The sequence below is a fragment of the Equus przewalskii genome, chromosome 6, assembly GCF_037783145.1.
Source record: "Equus przewalskii isolate Varuska chromosome 6, EquPr2, whole genome shotgun sequence".
In the NCBI taxonomy this organism is placed as follows: Eukaryota; Metazoa; Chordata; class Mammalia; order Perissodactyla; family Equidae; genus Equus; species Equus przewalskii.
The window spans coordinates 17,498,066-17,521,887 of NC_091836.1; the positions used below are offsets into that span (position 1 = coordinate 17,498,066).

Genomic DNA, 23,822 nt, shown 5'->3' on the forward strand with positions numbered 1-23,822 from the left:
GGGAACCTGATGCAAGCCCCTAATATTTTCAACTTTCAGCTGGTATCTTTTTTTTTTTTTTGAGGAAGATTAGCCCTAAGCTAACTGCTGCCAATCCTCCTCTTTTTGCTGAGGAAGACTGGCCCTGAGCTAACATCCATGCCCATCTTCCTCTACTTTGTATGTGGGACGCCTACCACAGCATGGCTTTGCCAAGCAATGCCATGTCCACACCCAGGATCCGAACCGTCAAACCCCAGGCTGCCGAAGCTGAATGTGCGCACTTAACCGCTGCACCACCGGGCCGGCGCCTCAGGTGGTATCTTTAAAATCCATGTAAACTGCATTGTGTATAGAGCAATCTGTTTAACCTAAAAATAATGTGCAAAAGATGGGTCTTTCACAGGTAATACGAGTATTTCATAGGTAATATGGGTATTGCACAGAAGTGGAAACACGTAAAGCAATAAACATACAGAGACCCAACTTCATTAGTGATCCTGGATATGCAAATTAAGAGATACTCTTTCACATTCATTTCACTGTCAAAAATTTAAAAGTCTGATAAATACCAAGTGTTAGAAATGATGTTTGTTTCACAGGATTTCTCATACTCAGCTGGTGGGAGTGTAAATTGGTACAACCACTTTGGAAAAACAGTTTGGCATTATTTTATGAGGTTGAACAGACACATACCCTACAATCCAGCAATTCCTCTCCATGTAAATGTGCACGTGTGTGTATAAAAAAGCTCTTATCCATGATCAACAGGAGCCATGTAAAAGAATGTGCCTAGAAGTCCTGTTCACTACAGCAAAAAACCTGGAGAAAACTCAAATGCCCATCAACAAAATTAATGAATAAAGTGTGGCATATTCACAGGAAAGAGTATTATCTAGAGTCAAAGGAGGGGTTTTGCAGCATCAGGCAACAATATGGATGAATCTTAGCAATGCGATACGGCAGGGAGGATAAATCCCAACAGATTACATGTAGTATGATATCCTTTTAACCAAGTAAAAAATGATAATAAAAAACATTTTTTTAGAAATACATAGAGGTACAAAACTATGTAAAACCGAGAGCAAGTACGGGCCGGCCCCGTGGCTAAGTGGTTAAGTTTCTGTGCTCCACTTTGGCAGCCCAGGGTTCACAGGTTTGGATCCTTGGTGCGGACCTATACACCACTCATCAAGCCATGCTGCGGCAGCATCCCACTAGAAGAACTAGAATGACCTACAACTAGGATATACAACCATGTCCTGGGGGTTTGGGGAGGAAAAAAAAGAGGAAGATTGGCAAGAGATGTTAGCTCAGGGCCGATCTTCCTCACCAAAAAATCCACAAAAAAAAATTAGAAAATAAAACTGAGGGGCCGGCCTGGTGGCATAGCAGAAGTGCACATATTCCGCTTTGGTGGCCCAGGGTTTGCCAGTTCGGATCCCAGGTGCAGACATGGCACTGCTTGGCAAGCCACGTTGTGGTAGGCGTCCCACATATAAAGTAGAGGAAGATAGGCATGGATGTTAGCTCAGGGCCAGTCTTCCTCAGCAAAAAGAGGAGGATTGGCAGCAGTTAGCTCAGGGCTAATCTTCCTCAAAAAAATAAATTAAATAAATAAATAAAACTGAGAGCAAGAGAATGGTGAAAGGAGGATTCAGGATGGTGACTATCTCTGGGGAAGAAGTGGGTGGAAGAGAGGATGACCAATAGGCGATGTAAATTACTGTCACAATTCTAGTTTTAGAGCTAATGGTGGGTTTACAAGAACTTACTGCATAAAATAATTAATTTAGCCTTTCATGGGCCAATGATGAAAGTGTGTCATGAGCCAGGGATTATGATTAATCCACTTCCATTCAACTGGAGTTCAAAAACTAAATTAAATGATGCTCCAGGAAGATGCATTATATTTATCCTGTGACTTTATATACTCTCTGGAACCCCTGGGAATACAAATATCCCAGAGCAAAAACCCCAGGGAGTAATTTGTCCAAGGCCTGTATTTTCTGTTTGCTGCCCAGCTCACAAGAGGCAGGGCAGCACAGTGTTTAGGAGCACAGGCTCTGGGGCCAGATTGCTCTGGGGAGTTGGAGGTAAAGCCTGGTTGCATTCCTTACTACTGTGTGACTAATCCTGTTAAGGGAAACTCCTTAACCTCTCTGTGCTTCAGCTTCCATATGTATCAAATGGGGCTAGTCAGGATAGTATTATAATTACTGCAGAAAGTTATTGTAAGGATTACAGGAGTTAATCCACCCTGAGGTCCTGGAATACTGTGGTTCCTCTAGGTACACAGAGTAATAAACTTTACTCAGCAAAGATTGGCTTTTATAATTATTTTTCTCTCTGACTTGAGTGCACTGTGAAAAGCTTGGGAAAGCCTCCTCTAAACTCTTCTGGGCAGGCTCATCCCTGCCTTCTCTGGGAAGCTCTGAGTCACCCAGCACAATCCTAGCCTCAAGCTCCCAGTAAGGATTTGCTGGACTGAAGAAACTGAGTCACTGTATTCCTTAAATACTCTGGTTTCCAAGGAATGACTAAAAAGAAGTTTGGGTCTTAACTGTGGTTTTTCATGGAATCTATCTCTGCATCATTAACATAAATAACCAAGTTTTTGTGACATGTCACTTATCTGATTACTTTAATTAAGAGTCCTGTAATAACCATCAAAAGAAAAAAGTCCCCAAATCTGTGCACTAAGTTTTTATAATTTGTTAAAATGAAACCACTTAAATCTTTATACAGGGCCTATTTATACTTTGATTACAAGCACTTCTAAGAAACTGGGTTATGTGGTTTCTACATTGTTAATAGGTTAGAAGTCATAATTTAGAAAGAAGGCTGGCTCCCAGAGATGTGCTCAGTAACACAGAAAAAATCACATGAGACAACTGTGAGAAAAAGTCAGAAAAAAAATAAGACAATTCACGTCAGAGGCCCCTGAGCAGATTACTGCCACTTAGCAGGATAATTAAAGTTCATAATGATAATCCTGAATCATGAAGAAAGGGTGATATGTGAAATATACTTTGTTTATTAAAAGGCAAGTAGTCTCATATATTTGTTTTAGATATACCATGAAGCCTTTATTTCAAAATATCTCTGAAAACTCCTCTTCAGAAATAGCCTAATTTTATTTCAGTCCTAACTCTTACAGTTTATTTACCAAATCTGGTTGTAAATAGGTTTTTATGGTTTCAGTTCACGGCCAGGCACAGAGTAGCACAGATACATCAAAGATGAAGTACTATCTGTGGCCTTAAGGCATTCTCCCAGGTTAGTGCTAATTACCTTGTACGTCACAATATGTAGACGTCATGAGTTAGGAACAGGTTCCCTGAAGGGTACAGAGGAAGGGCACCCAACCCAAGATGTGTGTGAAGAGACCAGAAGGAGCCAGGGAAGAAGACTGCCTGACTTGGTGCTGTCTACAAGAGACTGTCACCAGCCATAAGAAGTCAGATAGGACAAGCACTCGAAGAGAGAACCACAGGAGTAAAGGCGCTGACCACAGTGTGTACGAAGGAATCAGTGGTTTGTCGTAGTTGCTGGAGCACCACGTGAGAGATGGATGCTCTGGGAGACGAGCCTGGAGAGGGAACTGCGGCCAGTGATAGAGGGCCTTGTAGTTCATGTCAAGAGGCTTGAGCTCTCACAAAAGGACAAATATTGCAGGACTCCACTTATATGAGGGAGCTAGAATAGTCAAATTCATAGAGACAGATAGTAGAATGGTGGTTACCGGGGGCTGAGAGAGGCGGACGCAGAGTTAGTGTTTAACAGGTACAGAGTTTCTGTTTGGGATGATGAACAAGTTCTGGAAATGGAGAGTGGTGATGGTTGCACATCATTGTGAATATATTTAATGTCACTCAATTGCACACTTAAAAATGGTAAAAATGAATAAAAAATAAAAAAATTTTTAAAAATAAAAATAAATAAATAAAAAATTTAAAAAATTAAGAAAGATTAAAAAAATGGTAAAAATGGTAAACTTTATGTTATGGTTATTTTACCACAATAAAAACCACTAAAATTCTAATAATGTTCAGGTAAAGAAAGAGGGTGAGGGGAGAGGAAGGAAGGGGAGGGAAGAAGGTTGGGGAACAACAACCAGAAGCAGCAGCAAGAGCTAGTGCTTGAGCTCCATCCAGTAATCAGCAGCCCCCAGATTTGTTTCAGCTGCAGAACCTTTCTTCAGACATCTTGCATAAAAGCCAAACTATAGGGGCCCCATGGCCTAGTGGTTAAGTTCAGTGCACTCCATTTCAGTAGCCCAGATTCAGTTCCTGGGCGTGGACCTACACTACTCATCAGCAGCCATGCTGTGGCAGCAACCCACATACGAAATAGAGGAAGAGTGGCACAGATGTTAGTTCAGGGCAAATCTTCCTCAGCAAAAAAAAAAAAAAAAAAAAAAGCCAAATTATAAAACAGGCAAAGCAACAGACCTGGTGGGGGTCAGAGGCTGGCCCAGAAGCCCACCAGCTCCTATTTCCAAACTTGCCCCTATAATGGATCCTAAGGAACCTCCAGGGAACCCTAAGAACTCCCTCAGTTTGCAAACCACCGGTGCAGGTGACGGGAGGAAGCCAAACGGTTTCAGCCTGGACATGATGCAATGAGATTTCTGAAATAGTAAAGTGAATCTGGTCTTTAGGCTCAAATGAAACCTCACTTCTCAACTCACATCTCAGCTCTGTCTCTCACCAGCCATGTGCCCTTGGGCAAGTGACCTATCTGCTGTCCCAGAGACTAAAAAAACTATTTTTATAGGTTTGTCATAGGACTGATGAGATGTAAGTAGGATGCCTGATACGGGGTGAATTCTATTTGATGGAGCTATTGATACCCTTTAGTTTTATTTGGCATCGCTCTGGCTCCTGCGTACAGTAGTGAGATGATCTGGGGTAGGTGGAGGCATGGGTGGAAGCTAGGATAAGCATGCTAGTGAAAGACAATAAAAGCCTGAATTGAAACAGTGACAATAGGGATTGGAGGGGGAAGCGGACTCAGAAATATTCTGGAAATGCTCTCAAGATGGGGATTAAGCACTGGCAGCCATCACCTCTTCTTCCAGATCAAACTGAAGAACGGAGCAGAGATAAGCAGAAATAACCCAAGGTTGTCTAGAGCTGGTCTAAGGGAGGGAGACGACTATAGCCTAGGGCAGAGAACAGCCAGAGCCCCAGTGGAGGGCATGCTGGAGAACAGCTTTCAAAATCCGCCCCTACCTCTCCCCTTCACTGCATGGGGACAGTTACTACCTGTCCTTTTAACAACTACCCAGAGTGTCGAGAAGTTAATAAAAAGGTTCAGGCTGTCCACCCTCCCCTTCCAAGCTCCTAGGGCCAATGGGCTACAACTTAACGAACCTGCCTCCCCCTTCTTCTAGAGCAGCTGATGAGAAAGCCATGGTCATAGAATAGCCTGATGGAGGGGCACCCAACAATAGCAATCAACAGTGGTTCTCTGGTACTCAAAGATTCTCCAAGCTGGGGTTCATCTCCTCCCTTCTAATTAAAGTCACCTGGAGAGCCTCAGACCCGGGCATGGCCATTGGCTCCTCCCCAGTACATAAGGGGACACGTACGAGAACGCTCATCACAGCACTGTTTGTGGAGGCTGGGAGTTGGCAGCTACCTGGTCTCCGCCACTGGAGGACCATGGAACCACAGAATACTTTGTAGCAGGTAATTAGAAACAACAGGCTAGATCAGTGGTTCTCAACCACGGGTGATTTTGTCCCCCAGGAAACATTTGACAATGTCTGGAGAGATTGTTGACTGTCACAACTCAGAGGTGAGGTGGCGGGGTGAGTGCTATACTGGCATTGAGTGGGAGAGGCCAGGGATGCTGCCACATCCTACAATGTACAAGACAGCCCCCCCCCAACAAAGAATTATTTGGCCCAAAATGTCAATAAGGCTGAGATTGAGAAACACTAGACTAGATGAATAAAGCAACATGAGCAAAAGACATAGTGCGGAACAGAATTTTTTTTTAAAAAAGAGATGCGGTCTATTATAAAATTCCTATTTGGAATTAGGGATTCATTCAGCCAATCATCTGATGTTCATTGTGTATCTATTCCAAAGCAGGCGCTGTGCTTGGTGGAGTCTACCACTGTGACCAAAACTAGACAGGATTACTCACCTCCCAGAGTCTAGGAGAACCGGCAGATACTAATTAAAATAATCTCACAAATAAAAGGGGGAAGGGAGGAGACATTTTGGAGACTGGTAGGATCTCAAGTTCCCCAATCTCCCACTTGCACAGGCCACATATTTGCTTACATAACACTACAGAACACTACCCTTCAGCAGGGCTCCACACCAGCTTAGGATTGTGCTGTGCACAGTAGATGTTTGTTCAATGAACAGATGAAGGCTGTAGATTCAAACACCACTAACTGACTCCTTCAAAAACTTCTGGGCTGTAACCTTTGAAATGAGGAAACTGAACTGAATGGAGGAACCAAAGGACCAGGCCCTTTGTTGGACAATAACAAGGAGTTCGTGTGTAGATTGACCGACTACTGTTGCTCACTCCTCCTCAAGCCCATGCTCCCCTCACACCAAGCTACTTGCAGTTCCTTGAGCAAACCACGCTCTGGCACCTCCAAGCCTGGACTGCCCTTCCTCACCTAGTCCACCTGGAAAACTCTTATTCGTGCTTCAAATTCCTGATCACCTTCTCTGCTGAGCTCCCTAACCCCACCTCACCCCGGTGGACTTGATCTCTGCCCTCCTTCGTGCCATCTGTACTTTGTGCTCATCTCTACAGCACTTACTATAATTTCTTTCCATAATTTGATTATGAGCTCTCTTGGGAACAGGAACTAAATCCTATTCATCTTTATAGTCCAGAGACTAGTCTAGAATGTAGAACATCATAGATGCTCAAGGTTTGGTGAAATGAAAGAATGAATGAATGAACACATGTCCTGCACTGTGCTACAAAAAGAATGGGATAAAATCTATGCCCTCAAAAAGCTTACCATCTATTTGATGGGAAAAGGATAAATATGTGGAATAATAATTAAAGATTTTTGCTAGAGATATAAACTTGATATTCATTATAAGGAATATGCCTTTTTTTCATGTATGAATTAGAGTATATGTGTTAGGATGTAAACTGCCAGATGGTATACAATTAAATAAATATCCTCAGGTACTCCTGGAAACCCATATCCTCCTATTACAGTATTTGTTATTTGAGTTGATAGCAATAAATGACAAAAGCCGAAATTACAAGCAGAGCCCACTGGGAAACATACAATGCTCGTTATCATGAATGCCTGGCACACAGTGAGTGCTCAATAAACTTTTATTGAATGAGTGATCTGATATTCTTAATCAGAGAAAAGTTATCTGTCCACTAGTGAGGTGGGTAAATGAGGAGTTGGGGTTACCTAGACTATATCCTTCTCATAATGAAAACAGAACCAGCTCCAGCCCAAAACTTGTCCCCTGTATTTAGTATCCAGTTGCCAGAAGGGCTATTCTTGCCCCATTTTGGTAAAAGGAGTAGAAAAGAGTTGTGTGCTAACAAACTATCCCTCTGTATCCTATCCAAGTGGTGATAACATATTCACTCACGAACCTCCCTCCGTCCCCCAGGGTTCCCTGGCCACAGCTGGGGATGCTTGGAGAGAAGCTCAAATTTTGGAGATGAATTTTAACCTTGAGAGTTTAAAATACTGAGTAAAGGAATACTGGATATATGGTAAACTGCACTTTTCTGATTGTTGGGTCAGACAAGGAGAAACCACAAATCAGAATCCAAGTGTCTGGATGGTTGCCAGAGGTAGGATTGAAAACCTTAATGAACAAGAGTTCTGCCAACTGAAAAAAAGCCCCAACTCAAGACCCTTGAAATAAAGATCAAGAAAGGGAAGAGTGCAGGGAGTGTAGCAGACTGGAAAGGAAGCCCCAAGAAGCTTTGTCATCCCTCATTCATTTATCCATTTATGTGCTAAGGGTTATGGGAGATACAAAAATGAAACAGCCTTGATTCCTGCGGTTAAGGACTCCATCCATCAGGAATGTAAGATGCCTACAAATAGCTCTCACACAGCGAAGAAAGTAAAAACCCAAAAGGGAGGTACCAAAAAAGTGTGTTCAGAGACAGAAGTCTCATATAGGAAGCTGTTAGATACTTCTGACAAACATACCAGGATTTTGACAATATTAGAACATCCAGAGAAAAAAAAATCATTGCCAATCCTTGTTACATCTTGCTAAACTGATATCTGCTATTGTCTGTGCCATCATGAGGGCCTCTGGCATCTTCTGGAGCAACACCACATCTTCCCATCACCCAGGAGTGGATAGCTTTTGCTGGGTGACAACTATCCTGTGCAGAGTAGGACCGTGAGCCAGGCTGTCTGCCCACTCCTGTGTAGGCAGCCACTTAATTCTCACAATAGCCCTACAAAGTAGGCACTGTTATTATCTCCATTTTACAAATAAGTAAACTAGTCACAGAGAAGTTAAGTGACTTGCCCAAGGTCACCCATCTGGTAAGTGGGACAGGCAGGATTTGAACCCAGAATCAGTGCCCTTTGCTATTACACTATACTGCCTCCAGCTGAGATCTTGTGGTTAAATTTATCAGGACATATACAGCTGGATGATACCAGGTGATTTTTGGCCAACTTTCCCCTTTAAACACATCCATCTATTTAACACTCTATTTATTCATATGACAAAAATGCAAATACCAGTTATTGATCTAACCTTGAAAATGGTGTGGCTTTTCAGGACATGGTTTTCACAACCTTTAAAGGGAAATTCGTTTTGTTAACCTGAAGAAAAAAAAAAGAATCAAATGCCGTTTCACGAGGCGCCAGTGGCCAGCAGGGGTTAAGGTGCACTTTAGACTGCGGTTTGCAGGCACCACCCCTTGTAGGTCATCTCATGGTCTTGGGCAAATCGCTTAGCCTTCTTTGTTACTCCGTCTGCAAAGTGGGTGTAACAACGGTGTTGTCTCATAAAGTGGTAAGGATTAGATGATGATATCCTCACAAATTGCTAAACACAGTAGTTGACACAGTGATGCTCAATAAATGTTGGCTTTCATAATTTAGGTCCTGGGTTACCTGTATTTTCAGAATGCAAGTCCTCCAGTAACCACAGAAATGCTTTCCCAGTCTCAGAGTCGCTGCCAATCCCTTAAGCACATTTCTCTCTATTTCCCACAGAGCACAGTGACACCAGAAGCAGGATCCTGGACCCGAGCCCCGGGGATGGCCCTGTCGCCTCACTCAGGCCCGAGAAGGAGGCAGGCTCTGGACTACGTCCGGGCGGCACCACGAACTTAACCCAGATTTCTCACTTGGGTGAACTCATCTGTGAGTGGAGGATCACCAGCCCTGTCTGACGGGCTCGGCAGCAAAGAAATGCGGGCGCCGGCACCAGGAAGAGGCGCTCATTCACCTGCCAAGCCCGAGGGTGGGCACCCCACCTTCACAGCATCCCTGGGGACTTGGTCCCCTCCCCGCTGGGAGGCCACCGGGGAGCGACCTAACAGTGCCCACAGGGTGAATTTCCCCCAAATCCTCTGAAATACATCCCCACGATTTCTAAGAGGGAGCCGAGGGAGGAACAGGAAGCACTGCATAAAGCCAGGTAGAGAGCAACATCCTGGTGCACATGTTGAGTCGCCCGAACCGGCTCCAAAGTCTGTGCCGCCGCCGCCTTTCCCCCGCTCCCGGGCCGCGTGTCTCCGCGGCCACGTGCGCCCGGGTCCCCAGGCGGCAGCGCCCGGGCGCTCCCCGCCGCTCCCGCCGCCTCCTGCACTCACCAGGTGAAGAGTTTGCCTTTTATCCTGCACAGCAGGCTGGGGGGCGCGCCCGCCGCTCCCGGCGCGTACGGCTGCGGCCCGCCCGGGCCCGCCGGTGCGGGGGCCTCCATGGGGAGCCGTGCGATCCCCCGCGCCCGGAACCCCCCGAAGTGCCGGGGCCCGGAAGACGGGAGGCGGCGCCTCTGCCGGCGGGGGCTCGGCTCGGGCCCTGCGCCCGCGCGCCCGCGCTCGCTCGCGTCCCTCTTGCTCCTCGGCCGGGCTCCTGCTGCCGCAAATCATTAACTGTCAAGCCCCTGGGGCCAGACAATACATTTGCAGATTACAACCTGGCACCTCCGGAGAGGCAAGAGGAGAAAGGGCACTTCTTTTTTTCGCCTTGGCGGTTGAGCCTCAGCGTTGGGCGATACCCAATATGCATTTCAGGTTTTTATGGTTCCTTGTATAAATCAGCAAATGAGGTGATACGAGGTAATGCCAGCGTGTCCTAATCTAAGAAGCAGTTAGGTTTAACTGCCTGAACTTTGCTAACTGGAAAGGGCCGGCTGACCCTCCCCTTGACCTCCCAGTCTCTCTCCTCCTGACGTTTATAAGAGATTTCCCATCTAAAAGAACTGAAGACGCTTTATTACTGTGTTTCTTTTCCTTGCAAAACACGAGCAAAATCTTAAAAGGATCCTGGAAACGTGTCTTTGTGGTGTGTCTCCTTCCTCATGGGCGTGGTCGGTTGGCCCTTCAGTAGTCAGTTGTCTCGGAGGTGCCAGCGAAGGGGACGGTGCCAACCCCTGGCGCTCAGCCAGGATGCACTGGGCCTGGGCCACATCTTTCGATGCTTCTGCGCACCAAGGAGGGACTAGGAACCGGGGTGGAAAAGTTCCTGACTCTCACTGGCAGGAGGACATCAATGGGTCTGGTAGAGCCCCTGCCTCCAGAAAGGAGGCGATCAGGAAAACAAAAGAAAAGGTGTTGGGACCATTTTTTTTCCTGACCACCTCCTTCCCTGGGCAAGGGGTAGGGCGGGGAGGGGGACAGAGGGGTCGGTGAGGAAGGAGAAAAATACTTTAGTTCCCCCCCTTTATCCGCGATTTCGCTTTCTGGGGTTTCAGTAACCCACAGGTCAACGGTGATCTGAAAATATTAAATGGAAAATTCCAGAAGTGAACAGTTCGTAAGTTAAATCCCTCCCCGCCCCCCTCGTCCGCCCCCGCCCCCCCCCCCGTCCTCCCGCCCCTCCCCCCCCTGTTGGGTCCTGACCTGGACGTGAATCATCCCTTTGTCCAGTGTATCCATGCTTGCTACCCTCCCGTTAGTCACTTAGTAGCTCTCTTGGATGTCGGATGACTGTCCCAGTATGGCAAGGCTTGGGTTCAAGTAACTGATTTTACTAAGAATGACCCCAAAGCAAAAGAGTAGTGATGCTGGCAATTCGAATATGCCAAAGAGAAGTTGTAAAGTGCTTTCTTTAAGTGAAAAAGGTGAAAGTTCTCGACTGAATAAGGAAAGAAGAAAACCATATGCTGAAGTTACTAAGATCTATGGCAACTTTTACTACAGTATATTGTTATAATAGTTCTATTTTTTTATTGTTGTTAATCTCTTACTGTGCCTAATTTATAGATTAAACTTTATCATAGGTATGTATGTGTAGGAAGAAACAGTATTTGTAGGGTCTGGTACTATCCGTGGTTTTAGGCATCCACTGGGAGTCTTGGAACATGTCCCCTGAGGAGATAAGGGAGGGACCATGGTAAATGGAAATTCAAACGGGCTGGCAGTTCTGGGAGAAGAGTCAAAGAGAGAAGATAGATTTTGAAAAATGGAATATAGTTTTAGGAACCCAAGTTTAGCAGGTACCGGAACCCCAAAGTTTAGGTGAAATGATTTTTTTTAATTGTTGAAGTGAGATGGGGAAAATACTGAAAACTAAGAACAAGGTCATCCTTAGAGGCATGACTGAATATTATGCTACAACCACATCATGAGACACTATGAGGACATTCAAGAGAATAGAAAAGAGCTATAGTTGAACTTTGAAGGATTTTCTCTAGCTATCTTTGAGTGAAAAAAATAAGATGCAGAGAAGTGCCTTTAATGTGATCTCTTTTTTTTTTTTTTTTTTGAGGAAGATTAGCCCTGAGCTAACATCTGCTGCCAATCCTCCTCTTTTTGCTGAGGAAGGCTGGCCCTGAGCTAACATCCGTGCCCATCTTGCTCTACTTTATATGTGGGACGCCTACCACAGCGTGGCTTGTCAAGCGGTGCCAAGTCCTCACCCGGGATCTGCACTGGCGAACTCCAGGCCCCCAAAGCTGAACGTGCGAACTTAACTACTGCGCCACCAGGCAGGCCCGTGATCTCATTTTTGTAAAGCAAACAGCACATTAAACCTTGTACATTGACAATGTTGAATTTTACCTGAGCCCTGTGCCCCTGAAAAATAGTGATGGTTAAGAAACCTCCCACCCTTCTGTGCTCTTAGAAGTGGCATGTTGCAAAGAAACCGTTGCCCACATGACTTAGGTAAGACCCAGAGATGCTCCCTTTTTCATCTATGAAAAGGCCAGACAAAGACCCTCCAAGTTCCCATCCTTTGCCTCATAAATGATTGACTGAACTGCTTGTCCCCCTGACCAATTGGAACAAAAGGCTCGTTAACCAAACTGGTTAACTTCCTCTTCTTCCTCTAGGCCTGGGAACTTTCACCCACCTCAGCCTGAGCCCATGTGACCCCTCCCACCCCCACCTTAACAGGTCCATTCCTGAGAATATGCTTGCCTCAGGGTAAAACATTCTCTGATCTACCATCCATTCCAGCCACCCTTTCATCCACTTTCCCCCAGACAGGGAAGAGTTCCCCTCCTCCTATTGCAATAACCCCCACCCGCTTGCAATAATTCTTTCAAATAAAGAATTACCTAAATCAGATTTGGTTTTTATTTGACAATATGTATATGGTTATGTGAGCATGGAGAAAAGTGTAGGATACATGTCAACACAAGTGACCTTAAAAAAGTTAAAGGATGCAGAAAGAAATAGAAAAAGAAAACAGCACTTAAAAATACGCTCCAGCATGTACGATACAGTCCCTTTTATACAAATGTGTGTTCTGTATAAATATGTGAGAGTAAAAGATGGATTTAGATACTATGGCAGGCTGAATAATGTCCCCCTGAAATAATACCCAGTTCCAAATCCCTAGAGCCCGAGAATGCTGCTTATATAGCAAAAAGGACTTTGCGGAGGTGATTAAATTATGTGTTTTGAGATAAGGAGATTATCCTAAATTACCTGGGAGGCCATAATGTAATCACAAGTGTCCTTATAAAAGGGAAGCAGAGGGAGATTTACGCAGAAGAGCAGGTGATACGATGATGGAAGCAGAGATTGGAGTGATGCCCTTTGAAGACGGAGGAAGCGCCACAAACCAAGGATTAAAGGCGGCCCCGAGAAGCTCAGAGCCTCGAGAAGGAAGTAGCCCTGACAACTTAAGCCTTAACTGCAGCCCAATAAAACTGATTTCAGACTTCTGACCCCCAGAACTGTAAGAGAAGAAATTTGTGTTGTTTTAAGCCGCTAAGTTGGTGATCGTTGGTTATAGCAGCCACGGGAAATAAATGCAGATGTATATACACTATCTTGTAGAGATCGTAATATACTGTCAAGTGAAAAAAGCAAGTTGCAGAGTTGCAAAATAATTGTATAATAGGATTCCATTTTAGTAAAAGCCACCAATTTAGTCGCTAAATATCTTTATATATACATATACATCTATATATGCATATATTTATGCTTGCTTGTCCTTACATGAGCAAGAAGAAGGGTGTGGGAGAATACACACCAGGCTATTGATATTGGTTTAAGTCATGAGAGCGGTGGGGTCAGGGGTGAGGAGAGGGAATAAGGGAGGAGAAATTGTGCTTTGTGTTCTTAACTATGGGCATATACTACTTCTGTAATTTGAAAAATATTCAATTAAGACGTTTTTCAATACGTCACATTAATCCTAATTTAAAACATGTTAGGTTTAACATATCACCCCCACAGGGAAATGGGGCCAGGAAATATAGCCAACCGCTAATGTGGATTCTAAAGTTATGGACAGGGGCCGGCTCCGTGGCTGAGTGGTTAAGTTCCTGCGCTCTGCTGTGGCGGCCCAGGGTTCGGATCCTGGGCACGGACATGGCACCGCTCGTCAGGCCAAGTTGAGGCGGCGTCCCACATGCCACAACTAGAAGGACCCACAACGAAGAATACACAACTATGTACCCGGGGGCTTTGGGGAGAAAAAGGAAAAAAATAAAATCTTCAAAAAAAAAAAAGATATACAACTGTGTACAGGGGGGGTTGGGGAGATAAAGCAGAAAAAAAGAAAAGAAAAAGATTGGCAACAGTTGTCAGCCCAGGTGCCAATCTTTAAAAATAAACAAATAACTTTAAAAAATAAATAAATAAACAAATAAATAAAGTTATGGACAAAGTTCTATGTGTTTTCTAAACAGAAAATCCTCCTTAGAGAGAAGCAACAGTAGTACTGCTCTAGCATGGCTGCACAATGAGCTCATCCCCTCACTGAGGGTTATTGATCAGTCTACGTTATTTTGGTATCAGGATTAAAATACATTGCTCTATGGGCACCAATCCACAAGTTTTTTCAAGGAAATTTACTGAAAAAGAATTATTTAGGTGTTGGAGGTTTTGCACGAAATAACCGTCCTTTTTCAAGTACTAAAAAACACCTACCCTTATTGAGCACCTTCTGTGTGCCAGATACTTTATATACACTTTCAATCCTGTTCCAGTTGTCTACTGTATGTATCAGATCACCCCAAATCTCAGTGGCTTTAAACAATAATCATTTTATTATCTCTTGCGGTTTCTGTGGGTCAAAACTTTAAGAAGCTCTGGGCCGGGCGGTTCTTGCTCAAGGTCTTTCATGCAGTTGGTCAGAGGTAGCTGACGCTAGAAGGCAGAGGCATGGGGGGTGGGGAGGTGTTAGGACTGGAGCATCTGGGGGCTGATCAGCACCCCCCTCTCCTCTTAGTTCCATGTGGTCTCTTGTCGTGGGCTAATCTGGGCTTTCTCACGGCCTGGCGACTTTAGGGAAGTTGGTCTGCTTACATGGCAGCTGGTTTTCCCCCCAAGCAAGTGTCCTAAGAGAAAAAGGTCAAAACATTGTGGATGTCCTCCAGCCACAGACCGCCATGAACATATATGCTGTTAAACAAGTTGAATTTATTACTCCTTGCAGCAAGGGAGAACAAATCCCACGGGAGAACCATTGGATGATTCAGTAAGAATGTTAGAAAGAACCTCTTATAGGATTTGGGCTTTGGCTGAGTGATTTGAGGCAAAGTCTAAGGAAGAAGGGATTGATTTACTGTGGATTGAATGCTGTCAGATTGGATACAATTCTAGCTGGTATCTCAATAAATCTTATGTAGATGGAGGGCAGACTAGGGTGAGAATAAATCGGCAATTGGTAAAGAAGTAGCAGTCACTCATTTTGACCAAGAGAGAAGGAGAGTTGGTATTTTGTGGGTGGCACAGTGACCTTGTTTTTGTGCTTAGACAAAATTATGAACTGGCCTTGCTTTGTCTCATTTTATCATGGTCTCAGAGTAATCTTGTCTGAGGATGGTACTCTGTGAAATTGTTTATGCCCAATAAAAGAAAACTATGGCTTAGCTGTGTGTGCCAGGCCAGCTTCCAAATGTTAAAAGACTGCTTACTTCCCCCCTCAGTATCTCCTTTCATGACCTAGCCTCAGAAGTCACATAGCAGGATCTTTACCACAATCACAAGCCCATCCAGACACAAAGGGAAGGAACATAGACACTGTTATGGACTGAATGTTTGTGTCACTCCAAATTTTGTACGTTGAAATCTAATTCCCAATGTGATGGTATTTGGAGGTGATAATTAGGACATTTGGGAGATAATTAAGTCATGAGAGTGGAGTCCTTATAGAGGCCTGAGAGCTAGCTCCCTCTTTTTTTGCCAAATGAGGACACAATGAGGAGTCAGCAGTCTGCAGCCCAGAAGAGGGTTCTGACCAGAACCTGATCACGCCAGTACATGGTCCTTGGACTTCCAGCTTCCAGAACTGTGAGAAATAGATATTTGTTGGTGAAGGCACACAGTCTGTAATAATATGTTTGTGTTTTTTTTCCCAAGGAAGATTAGCCCTGAGCTAACATCTGCCAACCCTCCTCTTTTTGCTGAGGAAGACTGGCCCTGAGCCAACATCCCATCTTCCTCTACTTTATATGTGGGACACCTACCACAGCATGGCTTGATGAGCTGTGCCATGTCCACGCCCAGGATCTGAACTGTTAAAACCCTGGGCTGCCAACATGGAGAGCGTGAACTTAACCACTCGGCCACGGGGTCGGCCCTCAGATGTTGGTTTTAACTTTCAGTCAAAAAAATAAATAAGTTTTGGGGATCTAATGTACAGCATGGTGACAATAGTTAACAATACTGAATTGTAAATTTACAATTCACTAAGAGAATAGATCTTAAATGTTCTCACCACAAAAAAAGAAGGTAACAATATGAGGTGATGGATGTGTTAACTAACCTTAATGTGGTCATTGTTTTACGAGATATACGTGTATCAAATTATCACATTGTACACTTTAAATTTGCACGATGTTGTCAATTTTATCTCAGTAAAGCTGGAGGGAAAAAAAAACCTTATTTTAAAAGATCCTGTTTGTAGCATCCTATTAAATATGCATATTGCCACTACACTTAAGACTCGCAAAGACAAATAGCTTCCTTGTTCCAGCTAAGCCTCCTTATTTTCTCTTTCAGAGGTGTTCTAAGAATCTTGGTGTCCACCTGTCTTGGATTTGAATTGCCAAAAGTGCACAAGCTACCAAAAACGAACATGTCAGAATTATTTGTCATTAAACAGAGTGAGTCAATAATACTGTGTGCTTAGATGGCAACTTTGAAGAATTCACATTATTACCATTATCTTATTATAGGGCAAATTGTAAATCAATCAACCGAGTATTGGTTGAATACAAATTATGTGCAGACCACAGTTCTGGATATGATCAGCAATATTCAAGACGTGAAAAATACTTTCAGCTTTTCTTCCATCTTTCTTTCCTTCCTTCTCCCGACAAACATTTTTTTTAAAAAAAAGATCAGCCCTGAGCTAACATCTATTGCCAATCTTTTACAAACATTTTTAGAACACCTACTGTGCTGAGGGCCCCATGCCATGTGGCATGGAGAATATAATAACAAATAAGACTTGGTTCTCGCCCTAAAATCGTCTACAGTTTAATAAAGAAGACTTGTACACAACCCTAAAGGACCTCATTATCTATTCAAGAAGAGAGGATTCTGAGAAGTGAGCTCTTTCCTAGATTCTTCCTCAGGGCCGGCCAGCTCTCACTTCACCCCTTCTTTCCTGGCCACATTCCCAAAAGATTTCTCTTCCCTTCACCTCTTCCAGATGCTATTGCTTGAATCCTTTTTCCTGAGATCGACCATCCTCTGAAATAAGAAGTTAAGGGTCAACAGAAAGGAAACAGACATGGAGTCGAACAAAAAATAATAATAATGATAAAGGAACAAAAAAATCATCTGAAGAAACTTAAAGTTTGTAATTAACCATAGCTAGCCCTTGTTGTCTAGTTCCGTGGTTCTAAATACCATCCATAGCTGATGACTCCCAAATTTTATCTCCAATGTGGGCTTCCCCTGAGTTCCAGATTCATATATCTAACTGCTTACTTGATATTTCCACCAGGAAATCTTAAAGGCATCTCAAACGTGGCCCAAACAAAACTATTTCTGTTTCCCCATTACCTGCTCTTTCCCCGTTCACTCCCATGCCAATATATAGCACCTAAATCTATCAGTTCTCATGCTAAGAATCTAGAGATCACACTTGATTCCTCCTTTTCTCTTATCCTCCCATTCAATCCAATAGCCAGTCTTTTATTTCCATTTCCAAAATATATCTTAAATCCACTTTACTTTTCTCTATCTCCACCACCCTAGGCCAAACCACCAAAATCTTTAGGCTAAACCATGACAGTACACTCGATTAACTTCTTACTTATTCTATTCTTGCCTCTGTACAATTCATTATCCAAAATGCCTAGGAAATAAGGTTGCTTTCTTGCTTATAAGCCTTCAATGCTGCCTGTTATATTTAGAATAAAATTTAGGCTCCTTACTCTGGCTTGCCATGGCTTTGCCTATCTCTTCTTCTTGCATATGGTACTCTTTTTTCCATTCCTCAAACTCCCAGCTTGTGTAATTTCCTCTGCAGGAATAATCTTCCCCAGATTATTGGAGCACAATTTCAGCCTTGTCTCAGGTCCAATATCACCTACTCAGAGAAGGCTTCCCTGACGTAAATTAATCCATTGTCTCAGTCTTTTGCTATCAAATTGATTGGTCACATTTTTATCATTGAAATTTTTATGGGCTGAATTATGTCTCCCCAAAATTCATATGTTAAAGTCGACCAGGGCCAAGGGGCAGAGCTACAACCCTGGTAAGGTAGGAAGGCAGGGCCACCCCAAAGGACAGAGCACCAAGCCAAAGAGGATAATACTCAAGCCTTAAAATCTAATGGAATTTGCCTTGCTGGTTTTCTGACTTGCTTGGGACCTGTGACCCCTTTCTTTCTAACTTCTCCTGTTCAGAATGAGGAATGTAACCCCTATGCCTGGTCCACCATTGTATTTTGGTAGCAGATAATTTACCTGGTTTCACAGGTTCGTAGCTGGAGGGGAACTTTTCCTCAGGAGAGTCATACCCTGAGTCTCACTCATACCTGATTAAGATGATATTTAGATAAAATTTTGGACTTAGAGTTGATGCTGGAGTGGGTTAGGACTTTTGAGGCTGTTGAGATAGGGCAAATATCTTTTGCTTGTGAGAAGAACATGAATTTTAGGGGGCCAGAGGGCAGAGTGTTTGGGGCTGAACTGTGTCCCACCAAAATTCGTAATGTCGGAAGTCCTACCTCCCAGTACCTCAGAATGTGATGACATTTGGAGATAGGGTCTTTCAAACGGTAATGAGATAAAATGAAGTAATTAGGGTGGGACCTAATCCAATATGACTGGTGTCCTTTTAAGGAGAGGAAATTAGAACATGGATATTTACAGAGAAGACCGTGTGAGGACACAGGGAGAAGATGGCTATCTACAAGCCAAAGAGAGGCCTCAGGAGAAACCAACCCTGCTAACACCTTGATCTTGGACTTCCAGCCTCCAAAACTGTGAAATAATAAGTTCTGTTGTTTAAGCCACCCAATCTAGTACCTTTTTATGGCAACCCTGGCTAACTAATTCAGAAATTATCTGAAATTGTCTTGTGTATTTAGTTACTAAGTGTTTCCCTCCTCCAAAGAATGTCCTGCCCTTCTAGTAGGAACAGTCTGGTAAGTGCCTTGATAATCACGTTAGAACTCAACAAAGAGGCTAAACCATAAAGCATTCGGATAACCTCCTCCAAAAAGATTTCTTTCGATCTCTCCATACACATCTTCTACAAATCTGAATGTTTTAATCTCAGTGCCCCTCTCAAGGTCTTTCTCCTTCCTCACTCTCCTGCAGTCATTCTCAGCACCCATTCCTTTGGCCATACCAAGCTACTTGTAGTTCATGAAACACACCACTTTGCATGATTAGGCCTTTGCACATGCTTTCCCTTTGCCTAGAATGATCTTTGTCTGCTTAGACCAGCAAAGGCTTTAAAACTCAGCTCAGGGGTTCCCTCCTTGGAGAAAACTTTTTAAAGCCTCTCTATTTTATATTTGTTTTCTGTTTCATTAATTTTTGTTCCAATCTATATTATTTCCTTCCTTCTACATTATTTGGGTTTATCCTTCCTTTTCCCTAACTCCTTAAGTTGTTTTCTAAGCCCATTAATTTTGCGCTGGATCTCAAGAGATGATAATAGTTTTGATATCATTCAGTTCTAGGTATTTTCCTATTTCCATTATGACTTCTTCTTTGACCATCCCTTAATTTTTAAACATAATAGGAGTTTTTAGTTATTTTTCTGCAATTTATTTCTTTTCTTTTTTTAAAATTTTTTTAAAGATTTTATTTTTTTCCTTTTTCTCCCCAAAGCTCCCGGGTACAAGTTGTATATTCTTCGTTGTGGGTCCTTTTAGTTGTGGCATGTGGGACGCTGCCTCAGTGTGGTTTGAGGAGCAGTGCCATGTCCGTGCCCAGGATTCGAACCAATGAAACACTGGGCCGCCTGCAGGGGAGTGCGCGAACTTAACCAATCCGCCACAGGGTCAGCCCCTCTGCAATTTATTTCTAACTTAATTGCATGATAACGTAGCGTATATGATGCCAATACTTTGAAATTTGCCAAGAATAGCTTTAAGAACTAGGACACAGTCAATTTTCATAAATGTTTCACATGTGTTTAAAATAATGTGTATTCTAGGGACCAGCCCCGTTGCCAGTGGTTAAGTTCATGCGCTCCACTTCGGCAGCCCAGGGCTCGCTGGTTCGGGTACTGGGCACAGACACGGCACCACTCATCAAGCCACGCTGAGACAGCATCCCACATGCCACAACCAGAAGGACCTACAACTAGAATATAAAACTATGTACTGGGGGACTTTAGGGAGAAGAAGAAGAAGAAGAAGAAAAGAAGATTGGCAACAGATGTTAGCTCAGGTGCCAATCTTTAAAAAGAAAAGAAAAGAAAATAATGTGTATTCTCTAATGTTCTAATATGTCCATTAGGTCAAGCTTAATAATGGTGCTCTTCAAATATTCCATTTCCTACTGATTTTTTGTCTGTCTGATCTATCAACCATTGAAACATTTGTTAAACTAGTGATTCTCAAAATGTTTTTCCTGAACCAGAAACGTCAGCAGCACTTGAGAACTTGTTAGAAGTGGAAATTCTCAGACTCTACCCTCAGCCTTATGAATCAGAAGCTCTGGAGTTGGGCCCAGCAATCTGTGTTTAAAGCCTTCCATGGGTTCTGATGTGCACCAAACTTTGAGAACCAATGCGTTAAACGATCCCGCTATGATGGGGGCTTTGTCAGTTTCTCCTTATAGATTTGCCAATATTTGCTTTGAGTATTTTTAATCTTTGTTATTAGGTATATAGCAGTTTTAAATTGTTATATATCTCTAGCGAATTGGATATTTTATCATTATGACATGACACTTTATCTATAGTAATACTTTTTGTGTTAAAATCAGTTTTTTCTGATATATAGCTTCTCCAGCTTCCTCGTAGTTAGATTGGCTTGGGTTATTTTTTTTTTCCATTCTTTGCCTTTCAATATGTCTGTATGATAATGATGTTTATACATCTCTTGAAATAGCATATAGCTGGATTTTGTTTCGTTTTTCAATCTGACAATCTTTTCATTGGAGTTTAGTCTACAGAGTGATTACCGGAATATTTGGATTTATTTATACCAAATCACTATGTGTTTTCAACTTGTCTTACTTAATTGTATTTTTTGCTCTTTCTTGTCTTCTTTTGGATTAGGTGTTTTTTATCCTTTGCTTATTTGGAAGTTACATACACTATGTCTATTCTTTTGTGATTGCCCTAGCTATTCTAACATACAGACTTAACAAAGTTTAAAATTACTCAGTGTCTATCATCTTCCCAAACAATACAGTAACCTTAGACTACTTTAACAACTCCTCCAACTTATATATGATTGTCTAGTAATTTAATTCCAGCTTGCTTTTTCTCCCGCACAAAGTAAATGAATTTATTATTGTTTCATACAGTCACCGATTGTTTAGAATTACCTAGGGCCAGATTTATGGGTGTGTAACCTATGCAGTCACATAGGGCCCCCTGCTCAGAAGGGCCTCATCTTGATTTCATGCTCGGCTGTTTCTATCTTAAAATTCTTAATAATTTTTTAACAAGGGGTCCTACATTTTCAGGGTCCGGCACTGAGACTCAAAAATTATATAGCCAGATGTTCCATTAGGAATCTTTCTTTCTACTGAATTACATCTTTAGAACTTCCTTGCCTTTTGATGGTAAAGTCTCTATATTTCTGCTTGTCTGAAAATATCTTTATTTTGCCCTCTTTGTTTTTTAAGATAGTTTTGACAGATACAGAGCTTTACATTGACTAATATTTTCTCTCACCACTTTGAATATATTTTTCCAGTCTTTACTGTTGCAATTGAGAGCCAGCCAACCATCTAATTACCTTTTCTTGATAGGCGATCTCACTGTTTTCCTGTGACTTTTTACCGCCTTCTCTTTTTCTCTGATGTTGTGCATTTCACTATGATGTATCTAGATGTGGATTTTTTTCCTTGGGATTTGTTTGGCTTTGTTGGGCCTCCTGGATCTGAAGATATCTTTTGGTAATTTGAAAATTTTTTCCATTATCTCTTCAGATATTGCCCTTTCCCTATTCTCTCTATTATCTTCTTCAGGAACTCATTTTAAATATACTTATTCTGTCCTCCGTATCTCTTAATTTCTTCCATATTTTCCATATCTTGCCTCGGAACTTATTCTGGATAATTACTTCAAATCTATCTTCAATAATGTTAATTCTCTTTTTAATTGTGTCTAATGGCAGTTTAAGTCAATTTTGAGATTTTCACTTCAATTATTTCTACAGGATAGCATGCAGATCTATTGTCTCCTCTGCGTATTTTCAAGCTTCGCTCTTATTTCTTTAAACACATTAAACAAAGTTAGTTATATTCTGTCTTAAAATTCCAAAAGCAGAAATTTTTATAGGCCTATTTCTGCTCTTCATTTATTCTATCATTTCTCACTAATGGTGACTCATTTCTTTTAAACTGTTCTATTCTTTGGAATATTATCTGTGAGTATTTTGATATCTAGATTGGAACTGAAGTCCCACAAAGATGAGTTACTTTTACGAGGGGGAGCTACCAAACTAGGACAACTTTAAATGAAATTCTACACTGGAAGTTTTTTGAGCCACACATGTAGCATGAATTAGAAATGCAAAACTCATAAGAGCCATCTTGTGTTATGAATCTTCAAGGGATATTTTTCACCTCCACCAAGTCTCAAGTTAAAGACAGGCATATTTGCATCAATGACATATGCAAGAATGTCCATAACATCTTTGTTGATAATACCCCTGCAATATCTTAATATAATAAGAAATACGTATTTGGTCTTTGTCCCCAGTTCCTGGCACAGAGTTCCTAAAACTCTTGGAATTTCCTGAGTGACACTGGTAAGAGGAACATATTCTGTCATTCATAATAAGCCCCTTTCAGTCATATCTGAGTTTATGCTAATGTGATGAATCTTATAGGATGGGTTCTGGTTGTCAGAGAAATCAACCATGTGATTAGAGGGTTGGGACTTTCAGTTCTACGCCCTGACCTCTGGGGAGGTGAGAGGAGCTGGAAATTTAGTTAATCGCCAATGACCAGTGATTTAATCCATCATACCTATGTAATGGAAACTTCATAAAAACACTAAACAGTGAGGTTCAGAGAGTTTCCAGTTTGGTGAACACAAAGAGGTGCTGGGAGGGTGGTGCAACCAAAGGGGGCATGGAAACTCTGTGCCCACCCGCCTCCAACACCTTGCCCTATGCACCCCCTCCATTTGGCTCTTCCTGAGTTTTATCCTTTATAATAAATTGATAATAGTAAGTAAACTATTTTCCTGAGTTCCGTGAGCCCTTCTAGTAAATTATCAAACCTGAAGAGGGGGTCATGGGAACCCCTTGACTTTATAACTGGCTGCTAAGAAGTACAGGTTGCCCAGAATTGAAACTGCCATCTGAAGGGCTTGTGGGACGGAATCCTTAATCTGTGGGATCTGTGCTAACTCCAGGTAGTTGTTATCAGAAGTGAATTGAATTGTCAGACGCCTAGTTGGTGTCTGGAGAGTGGAAGCATTGGTTGTTGGTGTGGAAAATCCATTTATTTGGTGTCAGAAGTGTTCTGTGGGTAAAAACAGATTCTAATAAGCCCCAAACTGGAAAACTCATAAATGTCCATCACCAGTAGACTAGATTAATTTCTACAATAGAATACTATAGT

The 23,822-nt window shown here is 42.5% G+C and overlaps 1 protein-coding gene across 3 annotated transcripts in view; it reads right to left on the reverse strand.

The window, feature by feature from the left end:
* The window catches only part of SLC35F2 (solute carrier family 35 member F2), a 49,868-nt gene extending 39,808 nt beyond the window's left edge, over window positions 1-10,060 (reverse strand). Inside the window, exon 1 of one of the 3 annotated variants that reach the window (XM_070624827.1) lies at window positions 9,790-10,060. In XM_070624827.1, coding sequence (XP_070480928.1) covers window positions 9,790-9,899 — 110 coding nt within the window. In that variant the 5' untranslated portion in view covers window positions 9,900-10,060. Of the gene's footprint in view, window positions 1-8,723; window positions 9,277-9,789 lie in introns of those variants that run through there. The other 2 variants (XM_070624826.1, XM_070624824.1) reach the window with 2 other exon arrangements.
* Window positions 10,061-23,822: the final 13,762 nt, after the last annotated feature.